Below are 20,791 nucleotides of genomic sequence, written 5' to 3'. Positions count from 1 at the left end.
TGTAATATAATATCAAATTTTATTAAATACAACCTGTGCTGAACTTTCTAAGGTTTGCCATAACTTTATTACAATTTAATATACAAATTACACAAGATAAAAATGAGAAAATTCATTTCCTTTATTCTCATGAGTCTCAAAAGCCCTGAAGTTTGCTGAAATAGAAAAATAAAATTAAATTAAACATTATCACTTATGTCTTAATACTTAGTTCTGTTATGTTTAAAGACAGGTCCATCAATACATACACAAATTCAAGAGAAAACACTAAACATATGTCTCACATCAAACCTGTTCTCCTAAAAGGATACATCTTTATAAAGGTAGTCTAGCCAAAAAAAGGAAGAATTGCTTCAAGTTCCTGGGCTACACAGTAAGTTTTAAGCCAGCTAAGACTGGTTCAAACAAAAATACTCACAGGAAATGAAAGCCGAGTGTAATAGACACACTCACAATTCCAGCATTCTGGAGGCTGAGGTGGAGCTGCGAGTCTAGCCAGCCTGTGCCACCCTCAAAAAACAAGGGGTGGACACACACCTAACAGGTAAAATGCTCACCTAGTATGTCCAGATCCCGAGGCCAATCTACAGCAGTGTAAACTGGGGGAGAAGGGTGTGCTTTAAAAGTATGTGCTCAAACAATCTAGGCAGTGGTGGCTCACGTCTTTAATGCCAGTACTCAGAAGCAGAGGCAGGCGGATCTCTGTGAGTTCAAGGCCAGACTAGTATACTAGAGCTAGTTCCAGGACAGACTCCAAAGTTACAGTTCTGAAACCCTATCTGAAGAAACAAAACAAAAAAATGTACTCAAAAAACAGGGTATGGTGGCACATGCCTTTAATCCCAGCTACATAGTGAGACCCTTTCAAAAAAAAGTGGCTTAGGAGTTGGAGAAATGGCTTAAAACACTTGGTGCTCTTGCAGAGGCCCAGAGTTCAGTTCCCAGCACCCACATCAGGCAGCACACAGAGGCCTGTAACTCTAGACCCAGGAGACCTGATGCCCTCTTCTGGCACCGTGCTCACCAGGTGACAAGTTCTCATCTCTGACCTGTGAACCCATCACTTCACACATCTAGCATTTCTCTACTTTGCCTAGGCTTTGAGAAACAGTCCCGTGGAAGACAGGGCTGACCTATGGGAGGAGTAGGAAGCATCCTCAGTTCCCAGCCTGAGAAGTCACTAAAAAAGTTCTTTTTTTTGTTTTGTTTTGTTTTTCGAGACAAGGTTTCTCTGTAGCTTTGGAGCCTGTCCTGGAACTAGCTTTGTAGACCAGGCTGGTCTCGAACTCACAGAGATCCACCTGCCTCTGCCTTCCAAGTGCTGGGATTAAAGGCATGAGCCACCATCGCCCAGCTAAAAAAAGTTCTTATCAACAGAAACAAACCAAGCAAGAACTTAGCCTGACTATTGTTCAGTCTAAAGCATTCCCAGTAGGCCGCTGCAGACATACACAGAAAATCTAAGCATACCCAGCAAATATGACTTTCAGCAATAGAAAAGCAAGAGAAAGCCAAGCTCACCTGTCTTCCACGGTCTTACTGGAAGGGTAAAAAACTTTGAATGAAAATCCACTTCTTGGAAAAGAGCCCTTTAGAGACAAAAATGTCCATAAGTGACTATTTGACTTGTGAAAAATAATCCCTATTTTCAGAATCACATTTCTTAGCCATAATTTTGATATAGGTATAAATAATTTACATTGGTATGGATTTTAAGGTCAATTTTGTTATATGTCAAGCTTGAAGTCATGTTAAAAATGTAATGTATAGATATATTTTAGATAGGCATTCTTCATATCTTTCAAAGACTGCAGAATATGGCATTTGAATATTTTAATAACTTAGGACTTTTCATGACAATGAGACACGTCTGCTCCTGGCAGCACCAATATACTTCAAGATGAAGATGGGCATCGAAGAGGCACTTTATGGAGTTTGATAGCCATTTGGGCAAGAAACTGCTCTTGCCTGGACTGATGCATAAATTGGACACAAAGAACCCGCAGAGAGAGGACTGCTGAACTTGCCTAAAGGTGAGATGGTCTTTCGGGGTTCCTGATTCATGAAAGAGTCTATGAGACATTCTGCAGGACACAGCAAAAAGTGACTGAACTGTCTTTGGAATTTTCCTGCTTCATGGAAATGTCTGCTGAAAACTATGGGCCTGTAGGCTGAAGATGGATGCCCCAACGGTACAGAGGAACTTTGGGTGACTGTCCAGGCAGCAAGATGTCTCTGTCATTTCTAGAGTTTTCTTATTTCTTGTTTACTTAGGTAATATTATCTCCTTCTGGATTCTTTGATGGAGTTGAAGAATAAATAGATAGTTATAGTTTTCCTTAGTTATGATAAGAGATAAAATAGATATAAATATTGTAACTGTAATTCTTGCTTGATAACCATTTTGTTATATGTAATTTTATTATGTTAAAGTTAAAGCCTTTCTTTTTGTTTAAACAAAAAAAGGGGAAATGATGGAGGAGTTACTTTCATTTAATAAAGAAACTGCCTTGGCCCATTTATAGGCCAGCCCTTAGGTGGGTGGAGTAAACAGACAGAATGCTGGGAGAAAGAAGCCGAGTGAGTGAGTCGCCATGATTCTCCCACTCCAGACAGACGCAGGTTAAGATCTTCCCTGGTAAGCCAGCTCGTTGTGCTACACAGAATATTAGAAATGGGTTAATCTAGATATAAGAGCTAGCCAGTAAGAGGCTGGAGCTAATGGGCCAAGCAGTGTTTAAAAGAATACAGTTTCCGTGTAATTATTTCGGGTAAAGCTAGCCGGGTGGCGGTGGGAAGCAGCCCTGCCGCTTTTATTACAACATAATTTAAAATTACAAGATGTAACAATAAAATAGACTAGATGTTAGCGTGGTTTTTTTAGGTTACTATAAAATGTCACAATGTCTTTTTAAGTTGACCAGTTTTCTGGCAGTAAGTGTCCCTGTAAATGCTCCGCCATAGCTCCACTCAGTGTGGAAACAAGGAGTACTGTGAAATATTAAACATGTACAGAAGACAGACATTGTGTTCAAGCAGTCTCCCCTGCCTCTCCCCTCAACGGCAGGTTGGCAGGATTCCAGAGTGCCCCCAGCACCACTGAACAGGAACTACAAGCGACTGTCTATGATGAAGCCCTAATGTTACCTCAGAGGTTCAAGTTTTTCAGTCTGTCTGAAGTCCTGATTCAATGCCTGGCCTACAGCGAGCACTCGGTACTGTAAGTAAGTTCCAAGATGAAACAAAGAAAAAAATGGAGCTGGAAAGATGGCTCAGCGGTTAAGCACATATACTGCTCTTCAAGAGGATCCACGTTCAATTCCCAGCACCCACTTCAGGTGGTTCAAAACCATTCTAGCTTCAGGAGCATCTGACCCCCACCCCCATCCCCCGTCTCTGGGGCACCTGCACTCAAATGCACATAGCCAGAGACACGTATAACTTAAAAAATAAGAAGAATCTTTTTTCTTTCTTTGTTTTTCGAGACAGGGTTTCTCCATGTAGCTTTGGAGCCTGTCCTGGAACTAGCTCTGTAGACCAGGCTGGTCTCAAACTCACAGATATCCGCCTGCCTCTGCCTCACGAGTGCTGGGATTAAAAGTGTGTGCCGCCACTGCCCAAAAAAAAAAAAAAAAAAAAAAAAAATCATTTTTCTAAGAGAGAAAAAAGTAATGAAGGAATATCAAAGCTAAGTTTTGAAGCTGACCAAAACGTATGAATAAGAGAATGATGCTGTAGGAGGTTGTTCATGCACTTCAAAGAGTGGGAAATTCTTTGGTAAGTTGTTTTTAAAAATAGCATCAACTACAAAAGTGTTCAAAGATAGATGTCTAAAGAGAATATCCAATGGAGGAAATAGTCTCACTGTGAAAGGATAGGTGAATGTAATAAAGGCTGAGGGGCTAGAGATGGCGCAGCTGTGAAGAGCACTGGATGCTCTTGCAGAGGAACCAGGTTCAGTTCCCAGCACCCCATGGCAGCTCACAGTCATCCGTAACTCCAGTTCTAGGGAGTCCAGTGCCTTCTTCTGACATCCTCAGGCACCAGTCACACACATGGTGCACATGCATACATGGAAGCCAAACATTTATACATAGAAATCTAAAAAAAAAAAAAAAAGGCTGGAAGGCTGGGTAAACCAGACCACAAATGTTATGCAGTGAAGCCAAGTAGTTAAGTATTATGATCCTTAGAGAATGATTCCCAACCAAGGGTCACCGTCCCTCAAGAGACATTCGGACATCTAGGGATACTTATGATCGTCATAAGTGAAAGATGTATCGGCATCCAGTGGGATGCAAGGATGCTGCCGAGTTTCCCACACTGCACATGAAACCCTCTACGACCAAGAATTACTTGGTCCAAGATGCAAAAGTGCCAATGTTGATAAGTCCTGTGTAGAGAAAGTCACACAGATGTACATGTGCCAGAAACAACCAGTCCAAGTCATAATGCTTCTAGACATGACCCGGATGAAACAAAGAAGTATTCAGATTTAAAGTTCCTAAAAATCAGCATGCAGACTAAAACTCACAAAGGAGCCAGGTGTAGTAGGGCACACTGTTAATCCCAGCACTCGGGAAGCAGAGGCCGACAGGTCTCTGGGGTTAAGGACAGCCTGGTCTATACAGAGTTCCAGGGCTACACAATGATACCCTGCCTCCTATCAAAACAAACACAGCACTAGTAAAGACAATACTTTGTTTGATATAAACTATGCTTATGTGATTATCTGTGTGGTTGGTATATATTTTCCATGTCCTAAAGCCAATCATATTTCCAGACACTGAAGCAGTTTGAACATTCTAGAGTAGTTTCAGGGCTCTGTAAAAAAATGAAGTTCAGCCGGGCGGTGGTGGCGCACGCCTTTAATCCCAGCACTCGGGAGGCAGAGGCAGGCGGATCTCTGTGAGTTCGAGACCAGCCTGGTCTACAAGAGCTAGTTCCAGGACAGGCTCCAAAACCACAGAGAAACCCTGTCTCAAAAAAACCAAAAAAAAAAAAAAAAAAAAAAAAAAAAAAAAAAAAATGAAGTTCAGTGCAGCATAATGTAATCTCATCCATCCAGGCTTGGATTCCGGGCATTTGGGCAGTTTCTACAAGTCAGTTCTCAAAAGAGAAGCATCAATAAGGAAATGGCTATAGGATCTGAAAGCAGTTCCCAAAGGGGATTGCACAGTGCGTGTGACTTTGCTACATTGAAAGGAAAAAAATACTTATTTGATTTCATATTTTGGTCTGCTTGTTATTTAAAAATTTAGGCCAGATGGTGGTGGTGCACAGCTTTAGTCCCAGCACTTGAAAGGTAGAGGCAGGTGCATCTCTTAGTTCAAGGCCAGCTTGGTCTACAGAGTGAGTTCCAGGACAGCAAGAGCTACACAGAGAAACCCTGTCTCTAAAAAATCAAAAAGCAAAACAAAACAACAAATTAAAATACTTTCTAGTTGTGTCACATACCGAGAATCTGGAAATCTTCTATGTATACTAAGCTATATGGTGCTTGACTAGTTATACATTTTATCACAATGACAATTTTATGCTCTATATAAATTCACAGAAATGTGCTGTAGGACACAAAGTGGCTCAACAGGTAAAGTACCTGCTGCTGAGCCTGACAACCTTGGGTCTATCTTTGGGATCTTTGGGACCCACATGGTGGAAGGAGAGAACCGACTCTCACCATGGTATACACACCCTGTCACACACCCACCCTGACACATACATACACACACACACGGACACACAAGAGGTAGTTTTGAAAATTAGAAGAAAGAAAATGCACTATAGTCTTGACCATCCATGACATCCTTACCGGGTTCATGCAGAGGCACTCCGTGTTGGTCACAGTGAACGGGTCATACTTGTCTGCGATGACCAGCAGGTCGGGCACAGGGTACACTCTCAGAGTGTAATCATATGCCCAGTAGACGGGGCAGACATAGATGGGTAGAGGAGTCAGATGTCCCTGAGATAAGACCGTCTTGACAAACTACAACAGAACACAAACAAAGCAAAACACCTCATCAGTGCACACAAAAACAGTGGAGCAAGGAGTTTAAATAAAGCATTGATTTTCATGAAGATCTAGTTACAAAATTTTTGTAAATTTTACACAATACACAAAATTTGTAAAAATTTTACAAAAATATTTACAAAACAAGGAAGTCTTGAATCACAGAACATCAATAAACATTGCTCTTAGAATGAAATTATCACATATTCTAGGAAAAACAATCTAAGTTTTCATTTAATGTCACTGTTCATAACACCGCCCCTCCCTTTAGTCATTATGAATCAACCACACATATAAAGTCATTTACCAATCCAACTCATAAAAAAATAAAAAGGTGTGGTAATCTGTACTCCCACCAATTACGAGGAGTATTGCCACGAATTTAAGGCCAGCCTGGGCTACAGCAGGAGACTTTGTCTCCAAAAATCTAAAATAATAATAACTAATAATACCAATTTGATTCTGCTGGACATGATAGAGTAGCTAGGCCAGCTACAGAGGATTATTTGAGCCTAGGAGTTCATGCCAGCCTGGGTAACTCAGTAAGACCCATCTCTTAAAGAAAAATCACGATTCTAACAATCTCAGGGCTGGTAGGATTGCTCAGTGTACCGGTACAGGGGTTGCCACCCACAATGCAAGCCTGGTGACTTGAGCTGGGTGCACTGCCCACGCAAAGGCAGAAAGAGAACTGACTTCAGAAAGCTGTCTCTGGCTTCCATGTGTGCCATGGCATGTGCGTACTCCTTTCCACCCTCGCCACATATACACACACACAAGTAAAAATAACATCTTCCTAGTGTAAGTCACGAGTCAGTAGCCAATCAGCCTGGGCTACCGGTAAGACAAAAAACACTTCCTATAACAAAGAATAAAAATTATTTCCTTCCATATCCCTCAATGACAACTGTATACCTAGGAACTGTGAATTCACAAGATAAACTCTCATATCCTCCTGATGTGGACATACCATATGAAACACATAATAAACACGAAAAATACAAACATCTTTACATCCTTTTTTTTTTATGTGCATTGGTGTTTTGCCTGCATGTTATGTCTGTGTAAGGGTGTCAGGCCCTGGAACTGGAGTTACAGACAGTTGTGAGCCACCATGTGGATGCTGGGAATTGAACCCGGGTCCTCTGGAAGAAAAGTCAGTGCTCTCAACCACTGAGCCATCTCTCCAGCCCCAAATACAAATATCTCTGAAAATAATACACATATTTAAAGTAAATCTAAGAGCTAGGGGAGAGCCCTGGCTTGCTCGGGCCTCCATCTGTCTTGGGGTTCTTCAGTAGAAAGCCACGCCACTGACAGAAGAACAGAACTCCATTACTATCAGCAAAAAACAAGTAGCTTAACAAAGTTCATAAAATGCAACATTTAAAATAGTTTAATAAGTCAGGCAGTGGTGGTGCACGCCTTTAATCCCAGCTCTCAGGAGGCAGAGGCAGGCAGATCTCTGTGAGTTTGAGGCCAGCCTGGTCTACATAGTGAACTCCAGGTCAGCCAGGGCTACAAAAAGAAACTGTCTTGAAAACAAAAACAAACAAAATAGTTTAATAAAACAAAAAACCCACAAGAGCCGAAGAGATGGTTCAGTGGTTAAGCAATCATGAGGGCCCAAGTTCAGATGCCAGTGCCACGTCAGACTGCTTCCCAGCACCTGTAACTCAGCTCCAAGGGGCCCAGCGCCCTCTCCTGGCTTCCGTGGGCACTGGCACGTGCATGTGAACATATGCTTACAGAGACAAACACACATTAATGACAGAACTAAAAAGTAAATCTCTTAAAACAAAATCAAGAGCTGGAGTACTGACTCGGTGGTTAGGAGCACTGTGGCTTCTGCACAGGACCAAGGTTCAGTTCCCAGCACTCACATGTAGGCTCACAATCCTCACAGCCTCAAGGGATCCAATGCCCTCTCCATAGGCATCGGGCACAACCATGGCTCAGTACCCAACATGCAGGTAAAACACCCATCTATACAAATTAATAAATAAATATAAAGCAAAAGGTAGTTTGTCAAGGAGACTACTTACATGAGTAGGAATATCCATATTGCTACTAGGAAAACGGACACAGTTTCTACACATTTTATTTACTAAGTCTTCACGGAAGATAATAATTTCTTGTGTACAATACTGAATTCTGAAATAAAAGCAGTAGTTGAATATTTGACTTCCTCAGGAAAAAAAATAATTTTAAAAGTCTTTTAATATCAATATTCCCCACTGCATTTCTTAATGGTCACCACAGCAGAAATACAACCAGGCCATCTCATCTCTTCTCCAATTTAATTTTTTGGAGTTCTCTCTTGCTCTCTCTCTCTCTGAATGTGTGTGTATGAAGTGCTAGGGTTTAAGCCAAGCCCTTACATGTCCCATAAAGCACTCTACAACTAAGATGTGCTCCCAGCCCTTTACTAAGCTCTTAATGTGTGCCCAACGCTATGCACAAGGTAAGTGAGCAGAACAGGAGAAAAAGGTATGAGTCTTCTATACTTGACATTCTCACGGGGGAAGAGGGCAGAGAAATTAAAGACGCAACACTGATGTATGTTGAAAGGAGAGAAAGGCCAAGTGGAATCATACTTGGGGAGAAATTTAGAAGGCTGGGGATTAAGACAGAGTTAAAGCGAGGAAGGCTCATCAGGCAGTGACCTAAGACCTCTGGAAGAGAGGCACTGCGGGCAGGGGAGAGGCATCACCCAGCACCTAAGACTGGGGTGTGCTCGCAGGCTAGGGGCACTGTGGGCAGAGGAAGAGGCATAACCCAGCACCTAAGACCAGGGTGTGCTCACAGGCTGGGGAGCAGAGGCTGGAGGGAAGTAAGTAACTGGGAGAGGAAATTTAAGTGGGAACAGCACATCATTCAGGGAGAACACTGCATGGATGTGGACTGTTGCCAATGGCAGCAGAGACCCCATCTTTCAACACAGGGGCGGCATGATAGGGTTTCTTGTGTTAAAAAACAGACCATACAGGGGGAAGAGTAGAAGCCAGAGACCAGTGTAGAGGTTACTGATCCAGATTACAGAAGACGGTGGGTCATAGAGGTCAAAGGTGAGCCGTGAAGTAGATAGGGCTACCTCAAAAACAGTATGTAAGGGAAACTTCTATGGTTATGGCCCCAGAATAGTTGAGAGACAGCAGCTTGGGGCAGGATCGGGGCTGGACATCCAGAGAGAGATTTCGGTGGACATCTGGGCCCACATGCATGGGGTTCGTGAGACAGCTAGAAATAATGTTGGCCAACCCAGAGACCATAAATTCACTATCAGTTAAGGATTTGAACAAAGTTAAAATACTTATCAAACCTTGAGAACGCCAAAATCAAAATTTCTTTTTAGATTTACTCAGATTTCGGAAATAAATTAGAATATTTGTTAAATGGAATGAAAGAAGTTCAATGCAAAACGCTGCTACCTACCTGCACGGGTTGGTAGTGAACACTGAAAACGGCACCCTTTCTCTGAACTCCTTCGTGATACTCTCGGCAAGCGGAGGCCTGGGAAGGCAACGTGACAGAGGATGTGTTTACAAAGTTTATACAATTCTCTTGACTGTCAAAAAAGGGGGAAAAATGTGAACAAAGATTACCTTGGTAAGATGGAACCAAATCCAGGGTCCTCAGGACCAGGAACAAACACAAAGCGGCTACTGCAGGGAAATCCAACATCAGCCATTAGAAATAATGCATGCAACACTGCCCCAAGTCATTGCCTTCAGCTGGATCACAGACGCCTTGCTATATAGTCCTGGCTAGCCTTGAATCTACAATCCTCTTGCCTCAGTCTTCCTAGTACTGAGATGCCATTATGCCTACCTACAATTATTTTTTATTTCATACATTTCAATAAACTGCTAAAAGTTTCCAATCCAAACTATGTAATACTATTGTGGTGACCAAGTGTTCTGCATTTGCACAGTCCAGTCGCTGAGTATGCTCTTACTGTGGCTGATGGACTGCATCTCATTTAATTTTACATGTGTGTGTATATTTTACATGTATATGTATGCATATACGGGCCAATGGCTGCTATGGCATACATGTGGAATTCAGAGCACATCTTGTGAGAGTTGGTTTTCTCCGTTATGGGTCTCAGGAATTGAACAGTTACTAGGTTTGGCAAGCACCTCTACCCATCTTGCTAGCCCAGTAGTTATCTTTATAGAGGCACATGAGTATAGCACAAATTCTCACTGTTCTTAGTAAAAACCCAGAGTCAGATATCAGGGGGTGAAAGCTGAGAGAGAAGCAGAGCAGCCAGGCACTAGAGAGACTTTTTATCTCTACTGAATCCTCAGACCAAAAAGGCGATCCTGTCCTCAGACTGCATCCTCAGACTGTGCCTGAGCTCCAGGCTCCTCCCGCCTTATCACTGTCTATATATGTATATATCTGTCTCCACCTCCCTAGTGTTGAAATTAAAGGTGTGAGCCAACACTGCCTGGCTTTGTTTCTCTTTGAGACTGGATCAGTCTAGTGTAGCCTTGAACTCACAGAGCTCCGCCTGCCTCTGTCTGGAGTCCTGGGATTAAAGGTGTGTGCCACTACTCCCTGGCCTCTAGTGGCTTACTTCTGCACTCTGATCTTCAGGCAAGCTTTATTTGTTGGAAAACGAACATTATCGCCGCACGTGAGAGGCACATGAGAGCGCTGACGTCACACTAAGGTCCAGCTCCGCACAAGCAGCATCACCACGACCTACAATGCACTTGCCGCTCTCCCGTCTAAGTTTATTTCACCATAAATCCAGAGAGCAGTGTAACAAACATGATGATGTGAGAATTTTATCCCAGGGTCTTTTAATACTCTCAACTTTTACTCTTTCTACAGGCAATTATATCATTGATATAAACTTCATTATTCAAATTTTTTTAAAAAAATATCAAAACTATTTTGGGTTAAAAACAAAAAAGGTAGCCAGAGATCTTTACCTTTGGTGGATACTTGGGTATTCACATATTATGTCTGCCAAAGACTTTAGGGAGTCTAAAAAATTTTAAAGATAAAAAAAAAATTTTAAAGATATTTAACTTGTTATAGTTAATTAAATACAACCATATATCTCCTGTACAAAATTAAAATATTATATATAATTTATCAATATACTTTATATAAATATAGAAAACTCAATAATTATTGGGTTTTGTTTTGTTTTTGAGACAGGTTTCTCTGTGAAGCCCTGGCTGTCCTGGAGCTCACAGCTGTAGACCAGGCTGGCCTTGAACTCACAGAGATGAGTCTGCCTCTACTCCTGAGTGCTGGTATTAAAGGTTTACACCACCATCTTAGAAACACTTATAAACAAATGAAATCCTCAATACCTTTCAATGCCTGAACTTGATTTTTTCCATAGGGTGCAGATGAGAAGTTACCGCACAGAATGAAGCAGGTTGGAGGTGCCGGTGAATAACCTAGCGGATAAAAGAACATAGTTTTTTTGGTTTTTTCGAGACAGGGTTTCTCTGTAGCTTTGGTGCCCGTCCCGGAACTAGCTCTTGTAGACCAGGCTGGCCTCGAACTCCCAGAGATCCGCCTGCCTCTGCCTACCGAGTGCTGGGATTAAAGGCGTGCGCCACCACCGCCCAGCAAGAACATAGTTTTTCATGGCAGAACATTTTGCTTTATTAATTTAATTATTTTATTTATTTATTTATTTATTTATTTATTTATTTATTTATTTATTATAGATTACTGCCTCCCATTTCCCTCCCTAATTTAATTATTTTTGAGACAGAATCTCACTATATAGCTAGGCTGCAATTCACAGAGATCCGCCTGCCTCCGCCTTCCAAGCAATGGTATTAAGGGCGTGCATCACCACGTCTGGCTGGCTGTAACTGTGAAAGCTTTGGTTCTGTTTTCTTTTTAGAAGTTTGCCTATGCTGCCCAGACTGATCTCTAATCCTGGCTCACACCCCCACCTCAGGCTCCCACGCCTCAGGGCCCACAGATGCACTCTACCACCACAGAATAGCAAACATTTAGCTTTAGGATACAATCCCTCAGCACAGTTCAGGAGGGAATACAGAAATAACACGTACCGGAAAACATGACGTGAAGCTTCTCCAACACCTGCACTTGGTCCAACCAAACGTCAGACACAAACACAAACATGGCATCCTTGTTCCCCTCCTCCAGCTGTCTCAGCTTGGCAGAAGTCTTCACTGACGCATTAGAAGGCCCTCCAAAAAAATTAATATTTCCATAGTACGCCCTATATAATTATAACACAATTATCACCTATACCATGTCTGTTCACTGAAAGTAAAACTGTGCCAGACACACAATCACCCAACACAGTATTCCAGAGAAGAAGCATTTTGCCTGCAAATTGTTTAAAACATACACATGAAAACAGGCTATAATAGGAATATTCAGTATGAACGCTTCAAAAGCTGTCCTCAGAGCACAGCAGCCACCTCCATTTTAATCAGATTATCCACAAAACTGTCAAGAGACCATCAACAAGGTCGGGTCTACTGGCGGTCTTCACAGGAGGGGGTGGGGCCAGGAAACAGACCCTCCCTGGAGCTTCCAGACACTGCTCACTGCTGTATGTAATCCTGCCCCGGTTACAGTCTCGGGAGGTGCCAGCACACACAGGAGGTGTAAAGTTAACTGGGGAGAACGGACTCTACCTGTGCAATTATGGGGAAGCCTTATGGGGAAGTCATCGTCCAGGCTGGGTGACCCATGATCCTGTGAGCACAGCTGTTACTCTGGCCTGCCACTGCCCTCAGCTGCTCCCCTAGCTGGCCCCGGGCTGAGGTCCTTGCCCTGCCCCTTCTGTCTAAAACAAGAGGGCAGTGTTACTGTCTACCTGGGCTTCACCAATGCCTGCCAACTCATTTTGTTTCATTCTTCTGTGCACCATGGGGCCACACACTGCACAGAGATGTGGACTAGACTCCATCAATAAGGAGAATTATTTATGTAGGTAATTTATATAGGTAACTTATGTAGCTATATAAATAATAACACAAAGAATAGGTTCATTAAATTCATTTTTCTTTTTATGCCTTTATATTCTATTTTTTCCTTTATTCATTTTAAAAAATTTTATTTGAGTATTTATGTGTGTGTTTGTGTGTGTATGTGTGTGTGAGAGAGACAGACAGACAGACACACAGACAGAATGTATGCCACATGAGAGTGTACCTGTGGAGACCTAAAGAAGGCATGGGATCTCCTAGACTAAGACAGGTCAGCTTCTCTTGCCTGACGCCTTGTAGTGGCTGAGATATGCTAGCTACGTCCACCATTGCCAGTATATACACTCCTGCAGCACAGAAATCAAGTATTTAATACCTTGTGGTGCTAGAGGGCTCGGTGGGTGGAAATCCAAAGGCATTGACATGAAACACTTGATCTTCAAACCAACCTAAAGAAACAAGAAAATAAACGAGCTCACTTTTATCTGTTCAGTTACCTTTTTCTGAAAAGACAAATCCATCCCGCATAAAACAATGAATTAGACTACAGAAGTCACCGATCTTACTGAGATATCCAACTCTAGAGCCATAGACAGTCCAAATTTTATAAGGGAAGCTACATTTAACAAGCATACCCCATCTCAACAAGGGTGGAGAGGGGTGCGGGGGGTGGGGGGGATTCAGAGCACACACTGGAATGCAGAGAGAGCAGCCCCTCGGCGAAACACTATTGTGTGACTCTGTATGAAGTTCAAAGGCTTTTCGGTTTTACAAGCTGTGACTCACACATCACACAGCCTGCACAAGGGTGGTTTCCAGTACACAGGGTCGTGCAGTTCCTCCACTAACCTCAAGGCCTTTTCCACAGCCCAGAAAGCTTCCTAATGGCCTGTTTAAAAGTCACCTGCTCATCATGCCGAGGTCACAAGCTCACTGTGGCTGCCGGCTGGAATTCTATCATGAGGGGTCATCCTCAAGCAGAAGTTTTACTGTCCAGCGAGGGCATGGAAAGGACGCATGCGCTTACCTTCAGCCAGGACAAAGCACGCCTCCGTGTATAAGCCGCTGTGGAACTGGTGCAGAGCAGCTGAGGAAGTTCAAGACTGTGCTGGGAACAGTAGGACACCAACATACAGCCTGAGCCCCAAGGCTCAGTTAGCTTTGCTGGGTTGTTTTAAATTTCTCTTAGGGGTTGTTCTGGTGTTACCGGGTGGAGGGTGTGTGGGCGGGGGAGGTCTTGTTTTTCTGTTGCTAGGGAAAGTTGAGACATGTAGCCAGGACTGGCCTCAGACCCCCTAAAATTCAGCTTTCCGAGTGCTAGGATTTCAAGTGAGCACCCATGCCAGGCACTGAAAGGAGTTTTAAAGGTAAAGACACGCACTGGCAAGACTGAGTTCAGCACTCAGCACCCGCGTGGTAGGAGAGAACAAATCCCTGCAAGCTATCCTGTGATGTCCACATACACACCATGATATACACGTATACACATTATACACACACCCAAATGTAATTTTCAATTAAATAATAATAACAAACTAAAATCTGCACACGGATGTATAGGTCATTCTCGGCATGCTATTAATTTCTTAAGGGCGGGGCTGGAGAGATGGCTCAGCGGTTAAGAGCACTGTATGCTCTTCGAAAGGTCCTGAGTTCAATTCCCAGCAACCACATGGTGGCTCACAACCATCTGTAATGAGGTCTGGTGCCCTCTTCTGGCCTGCAGGCATACACACAGACAGAATATTGTATACATAATAAATTTTAAAAAAATTTTCTTAAGGGATTTTAATCTCTAAGAGTCTGTCTACATTCCCATGTTTCCAGCACATAGAAGTCACAGTGGAAACCCAAAGAGACAAGTTGAAGAACAATATAAAAGCAATTTCCCCAGTTCATGTAACTTAATAATTGCATTTACTTATGTATTTAATATGTTTGTGGTGATATGCAGGTGCTCTCCCAAGGAGGTAAACTCCCAGGTCTGTAGCAGAGTCAAAAATGTATTACTTTATTCTGTGTTATATACTTGGGTGTTTTGCCTGCATGCATGGCTCTACATCATATGCATGCAGTTGCCTGAGGAGACCAGAAGAGGGCGGCAGATCCCCTGGAACTGGAGTTGCAGATGGTTGTGCACTGCCATGTGGGTGCTGGTTACTTAATCCAGAGGCTCTTAACCACTGAACCATCTCATTAGCCCCGAAACAGGGTCTCCCTATGTAGCCCTGGCTGGCCTGGAGCTCACTATATAGACCTTAAGCTCACAGAGATTGGCCTGCCTCTATCTCCAGAGAGCTGGGATCCAAGGCACATGCCACCTCATCCGACTCAGAATTTCTGTTTTGGTTTTTTAAGACAGGGTTTCTCTGTGCAGCTCTGGCTGTCCTGGAACTCACTCTGTAGATCTGGCTGGCCTCAATCTCACAGAGATCCACCTGCCTCCGTCTCCCAAGTGATGGGGTTAAAGGCGTGCATCACCAAAAATGGTCAGAATTTTTTTTTTTCTTCAAGGATATCGCTTTACTAAGATCCAGCTGTACTGTCCCAGTAGGATCTTCCAGGAAAAACTTCCCCTGAAACAGAATGAAACGAAACAGACTCACATTGTGTAAAAATGAATATGAGAGCATACGAGAGAGAGAGAGAGAGAGAGAGAGAGAGAGAGAGAGAGAGAGAGAGAGAGAGAGAGGGAGATCCTGTAGGCATAAAACCGAGCCCACACCCCTGCATTCGTTTCTTGGCAACCTCAGACTCACTAGTCGCTTACAGGAGACACACAGCTGCAGCAAACCACAGGCTGACAAGGACAACCTGGGTGGTTGCCATTCGGCCTCCCCAGATGACTTCAGCTAAGAGAATGACCAGCACCTCCAGGGCACCAGGATGTGGTCAGCAGCTGGCTCATTCAGAAACCCAGAGCCAGTTCAAGCAGGGGTCACTTGGGGTCTACCCGGAGGCTATGCAAATTGACACCTGGTCAGTGTGTCCCACCAATGTCGCAGGAGCGGACACAGGTGAGAAGGTACACTTCTGTGCTTTCTGTAGAGACTGTGTTGCTAGGTTTTTATGAAAATGCACGGCCAACTCAAGTCCAAAAGTAAAAAGGAGCACATCAGTCTTAACTTACCTCTTTCAGCTGGGTTATCATTCCAAGGACAATCACGTCACCGACTTTGCTTGTACTGCCCAGTAAAGTTTCTACTGTTTTAAGCTAAAAGAAAAGAGAATAAATCCTGAACGATGAAAAGCACGGTCTCATTTTCTTATAGACAAGCAAATGCTGAGTAAAGGTTACTACATACAGTTGCTTTACAGTAGGAAGAGTAATCTGCAAGTTTCGTCCTACAAAAAGCTAAAACATCAGATGTGTAATGACCAAAAATGTAACCAAAGAAGTCAAGCACGGGGATCCATACCTAAGGAGGAAAGATGTGTCTGAGGCCAGCCTGGACCACAGTGAGTTCCGGCACCAGTCCAGCTACAAACACACAATCTTTGATTTATTTTTATAAATCTCGTTTTGTTTGTTTATTATGTGTACAGTGTTGTGACTGCATGTGTCCCTGCAGTCCAGAAGAGGGCACCAGATCTCATCGCATGTGGTTATGAGCCACCATGTGGCTAATGCAAATTGAACTCAGGACCTCTGGAAGAGCAGCCCCTACTCTTAACCTCTGAGCCATCTCTCCAGTCCCAAATACACAATCTTAAAACAAAACAACACACACTAAAGAAGAGAAATATAATTTATTCAGATGGTTATCAATGACTAAAGCTTCATGATGTACCACTGTGGACAGTAAATATTTTTTTATTATGTTTTTGTTGTTTGTTTTGGTCTGGTTTGGTTTTTCAAGAAAGGGTTTCTCTGTGTAGTCCTGGCTGTCCTGGAACTCATTCTGGAGACCAGGCTGCCTCTGCCTCCTGAGTGCTAGTATTAAAGGTGTGTGCCACCGCCTCCTGGCTTGTTTTGTTGTTGTATAGGCGTAGCTGGCCCGATACTCCTTGTATAGCATAGCCTCCCAAGGGCAGGAATCATAAGCATGCACCATATTATTTTCATACTGGGGCAAGGGGCACACATCCACATGGAGTCTGTGGAGGTCAGAGAACAACTTGAGGGAGTCCATTCTCTCCTTCACCACAAGGCATCAAGTTCAGGTCATCAGGCTTGACAGTAAGGACTTTACCTGCTCAGTCGTACTGACAGTCTTATTTATATGGTTTTCAATTATTTTTTTACACTTATATACATTTGTATACTGGAGAGAGGAAATGGGGCGTGGTGTGCTTGTGGAAGTCAGAGGATACTATAAGGGAGTCTGTCCTTCTGCCATGGAGGTCCTATGGGTCGAACTGTGGTGGGCAAGGTGGTGACAAACTCCTCTACCCACCGAGCCATCTCACCAGCCCAGTTTTTACTTTTCAAGGCTATGTTGCTAAAGCTAGGCTAAAACTCTGAACTCTTGCACCTCAGCTCTTTGAGAGGCAGGATGGCAGGCACCATCGTGCCTGGCCCACTTTCACTATGTGAGGAAGATGGCTTAAAACTTAATGAGTCTGGGGAACTAGGGAACTAGCGAGATTGCTCAGCAATTAGGAATAGTTACTGGTTTTGCAGAGGACCTTGGTTTGGTTGATGGTAGATGTTTGGAATGCCAATTCAAAACATCAACATGACGCAACACGGGACAAAGGCATGACAAACACTGTTGTTTTTAGAATCAAACCCAGGGCTTTAGATACACTAGGCAAGTGTCCGATCACTCAGCTCCACCCCCAGCCCTCCAAATATGCATGAAACACGCTATTTTTGTAGTTGATAAAAGGAATTTTCCGCTCAGTCTATAAATAGCCTACTTGGGGTTCTGCTTGTTCTTAAGTGTTGCTTAAAAAGGAAACAAACCGTCACAAACACAGAACTAAACAGGAAGACTGAAAAGAGCAATACATTATGGAGTCACAAGCGTCAAGTGTTCTGACAAAGAGGAGAGAAGGCATTGCTTCTGGGCTGTGGACACGCAAGCTGACGTCAGAAATCTAACACACGTGACACAGACTTTGTTAGGGAAATGTGAGTCGCATCGATTTCGGAAACGACACAAATTACGCTGTGATGCAGTTAAGTGCAGAAATTGTCAAATACTGTTAGTGGTTTCTCTTTGTGTGCCATCACTGAACGTTACTTTTGGTTTTTTGAAACAGAGTCTCATGCAGCCCAAGTCGGCTTCGAACTCACAACCAAGTTGAGGATGGGCTTGAATTTCTCACTCTCCTGCCTCCAAGTGCGAGGATCACAGGCCTGATGACCACACTCTCAAACATGATTTAACATTGTTCCAGGGCTACTATTTCAGCTTCTAACACAGTCCTCAGCATGAGAACTGATCTACCAAGGCAGAGAACCTAAGGAACACTGGAGAGGCTGGACTTCTTCAAAATCCATCTGACCCTCAGGACGCTGGCAAGGCCCAGACAGAAGAAGCAAGGACTTCTAAGCAGGGTTCCGAGCTCTGGAGAGGAAGAGACAGCCACAGACAAACAGTGGCCAGGCCACGCCTACTGCTAAACGAAAATGATTGAGCCCATTTGGAATCATCTTCCAAACTACAACAGCGGAAGGTGCACACAAGTCAGCTCTCCTCCACTCAAGTTACCCCTATAGGGCCATCTGTGTTCTCGCTCATTCTTCACGGCTTCTTCAGGAGACCTGGGGGGCAGGTACCGAAACCAATGTCCTTTGATACCTTACAACTGATATGACACATCTTAGTGTCACAAGTCTGGTGATCAAGAGAAGGATGTGCAACAATCAGTGTTTTGGGTGAGAACACAAAAGGTAAGAAAAAGCTGGTCAGGAAGCCAGCGCAGGGCTCGGCAGGACTGGCACTGGTCTGGGGGCTGGAGACTACGTGCATGTTTCCCTGGTACCAGGCCTGCTCCAAAGATGAAGTAACTTCTCCTGAAGAGCTACGGAACCCCCAGCACTGGGCATGGAGCTTACCAGCAACAGTCATGGGCCAGGCCTACAGCCAGTTTAACAGGTACAGGGCTTTATTTTCATTTAAAATTCAAGGAATTAACCAGGCATGGTGGTGCATGTCTTTGGGTGCATTGGGCGGCAGAGATAGGTGGGTCTGGGGCCAGCCAGTCTACACAGCAAGTGCCAGGCCAGTCAGGGTACATAGTGAGATCCTGTCTAAAGCAAAAATTTAAAAAGATAGCTGACTAGGGAAAAGCACCTGGCTCTAGGTCTAATGACCCGGGTTCCATGCTTAGGTTACACGTGGTGGAATAAAGAACCTCTCCTGCAAGTTGCTCTGACTTCCACATGTGCCACAGCACACGAGCACACACAGAAAGAAGTGTACAAAAAACATAGCAATAAATATTGCACTCGTATTAATACATACAGCCCCTAAATAATTAAGACAATGCTCAAACCTGGAATTTGCTTCCGCTTTCCTCGGGGTGTGAGCCTATCACCGGAGGAGTAAATAATTCATGTCTGTGTGTCCTCTGTAAAAAAAGAGAGATCCTTATGAATTACTGAAATAAACATTTAAGAGTCATTAAAACTCTGAAAACAAAACACTGCCCCTAATGCAAATACCTAGCAATTCCCCCACTGCGAACCCAGGGCCTTGTACCCACGAGGCAACTCTACCACCGAGCTAAATCCCCAACCCCTACGGCAGTTTCTAAAACAAAAAGTATTTAAAAGCTGAACTTGGAAGCTAGTGAGAAAGAGAAAAGTTACCTGTGGTTGAAAGAAAACGGCCCCCAAAGAGAATGTCACTATTAGGAGGCGTGGCTTTGTTAGAATAGGTATGTGGAGACGGGCTTGAAGGTCTTATAGATGCTCAAGTCATGCCCAGTGTCTCGGACCACTTCCTGTTGCCTATGAGTCAAGATCTCAACTACCTCTCTAGCACCGCGTCTGCCTGCGTGCTGCCTTGCTTCCCGTCATGACAATTATGGACTGAACCTCTCAACTGTAAGCAAGCCACCACAATGAAATGTTTTCAGTGGTCACGGTGTCTCTTCACAGCAACGGAAACCTTGACTACGACACCACCATACAACACAGTACTGTAAGGGCTGGCTGTATATCAGGCCAAAGAGACCCAAGACCCAACTGAGAGAATACGGAAGGGATAAAAAGAGGGTGAGCCAAGACGCTTCAGGCTAAGAAATTGGAGTATCCAAAGGAAGAATTCTCTCATCCACTGCTGCAACCCAATGTCCAATAGAAAGAAGCTTAGGGGGAAGGGCTTTACTTGGCTCACGGTTGAGAACCACAGTCCATACTAACCATGGAGAGGTGCAGGGAAATAGCGGGCTCAGCTGCTTGGCTGGCTTGTTTTCCTTTGTTTTTAGGTCAGTGGATGGCACAGCTCACACTGGAGTGGATGGGAGGATAATTCCCTTGTCCTCCCTGGAGCCACCCTCACAAACATATCCGGCTGTATTCTTAAGCATTTAATGATCCAGTCAGGCTTACAAACAAAATTAACCACTGGTGACAGCCAAGCCACCATGGAAGCAGAGAATCTTGTCGGAATTAACTACCACCCTAGACAGAGCTTAGTGTAGGTGTGCACAGGTGGATTGTTAGATGGGGCACAGCAATGTGAGTGTGCACAAGGTGGGCTGTTAGATGGGGCACAGCAGTGTGAGTGTGCACAGGTGAACTCTTAGATGAGGCACAGCAGTGTGGGTGTGCACGAGTCGGCCGTTAGAGGAGGCACGGCAGTGTGAGTGTGCATAGGTCGGCTGTTAGATGAGAACTGTTTAGGGAACTGTCCCTCCACGCCATCCATTCCCG

At 43.8% G+C, this 20,791-nt stretch overlaps 1 protein-coding gene across 1 annotated transcript in view; it reads right to left on the bottom strand.

Moving 5' to 3' along the window:
- Pole2 (DNA polymerase epsilon 2, accessory subunit) overlaps nt 1-20,791 on the bottom strand; it is a 29,252-nt gene continuing 8,461 nt past the window's right edge. The window contains exons 6-19 of the mRNA XM_057782466.1: nt 19,408-19,482; nt 16,091-16,174; nt 15,480-15,536; nt 13,988-14,036; nt 13,337-13,409; nt 12,070-12,242; nt 11,350-11,439; nt 10,960-11,014; nt 9,619-9,678; nt 9,449-9,526; nt 8,059-8,167; nt 5,813-5,989; nt 1,522-1,589; nt 1-155 (exon numbers count right to left, since the gene is read on the bottom strand). Coding sequence (XP_057638449.1) covers nt 137-155; nt 1,522-1,589; nt 5,813-5,989; nt 8,059-8,167; nt 9,449-9,526; nt 9,619-9,678; nt 10,960-11,014; nt 11,350-11,439; nt 12,070-12,242; nt 13,337-13,409; nt 13,988-14,036; nt 15,480-15,536; nt 16,091-16,174; nt 19,408-19,482 — 1,167 coding nt within the window. The 3' untranslated portion in view covers nt 1-136. The remainder of the gene's footprint in view (nt 156-1,521; nt 1,590-5,812; nt 5,990-8,058; nt 8,168-9,448; nt 9,527-9,618; nt 9,679-10,959; nt 11,015-11,349; nt 11,440-12,069; nt 12,243-13,336; nt 13,410-13,987; nt 14,037-15,479; nt 15,537-16,090; nt 16,175-19,407; nt 19,483-20,791) is intronic.

Source organism: Chionomys nivalis, chromosome 10 (assembly GCF_950005125.1).
Source record: "Chionomys nivalis chromosome 10, mChiNiv1.1, whole genome shotgun sequence".
In the NCBI taxonomy this organism is placed as follows: Eukaryota; Metazoa; Chordata; class Mammalia; order Rodentia; family Cricetidae; genus Chionomys; species Chionomys nivalis.
This window is presented reverse-complemented; position numbering and strand designations above follow the sequence as displayed.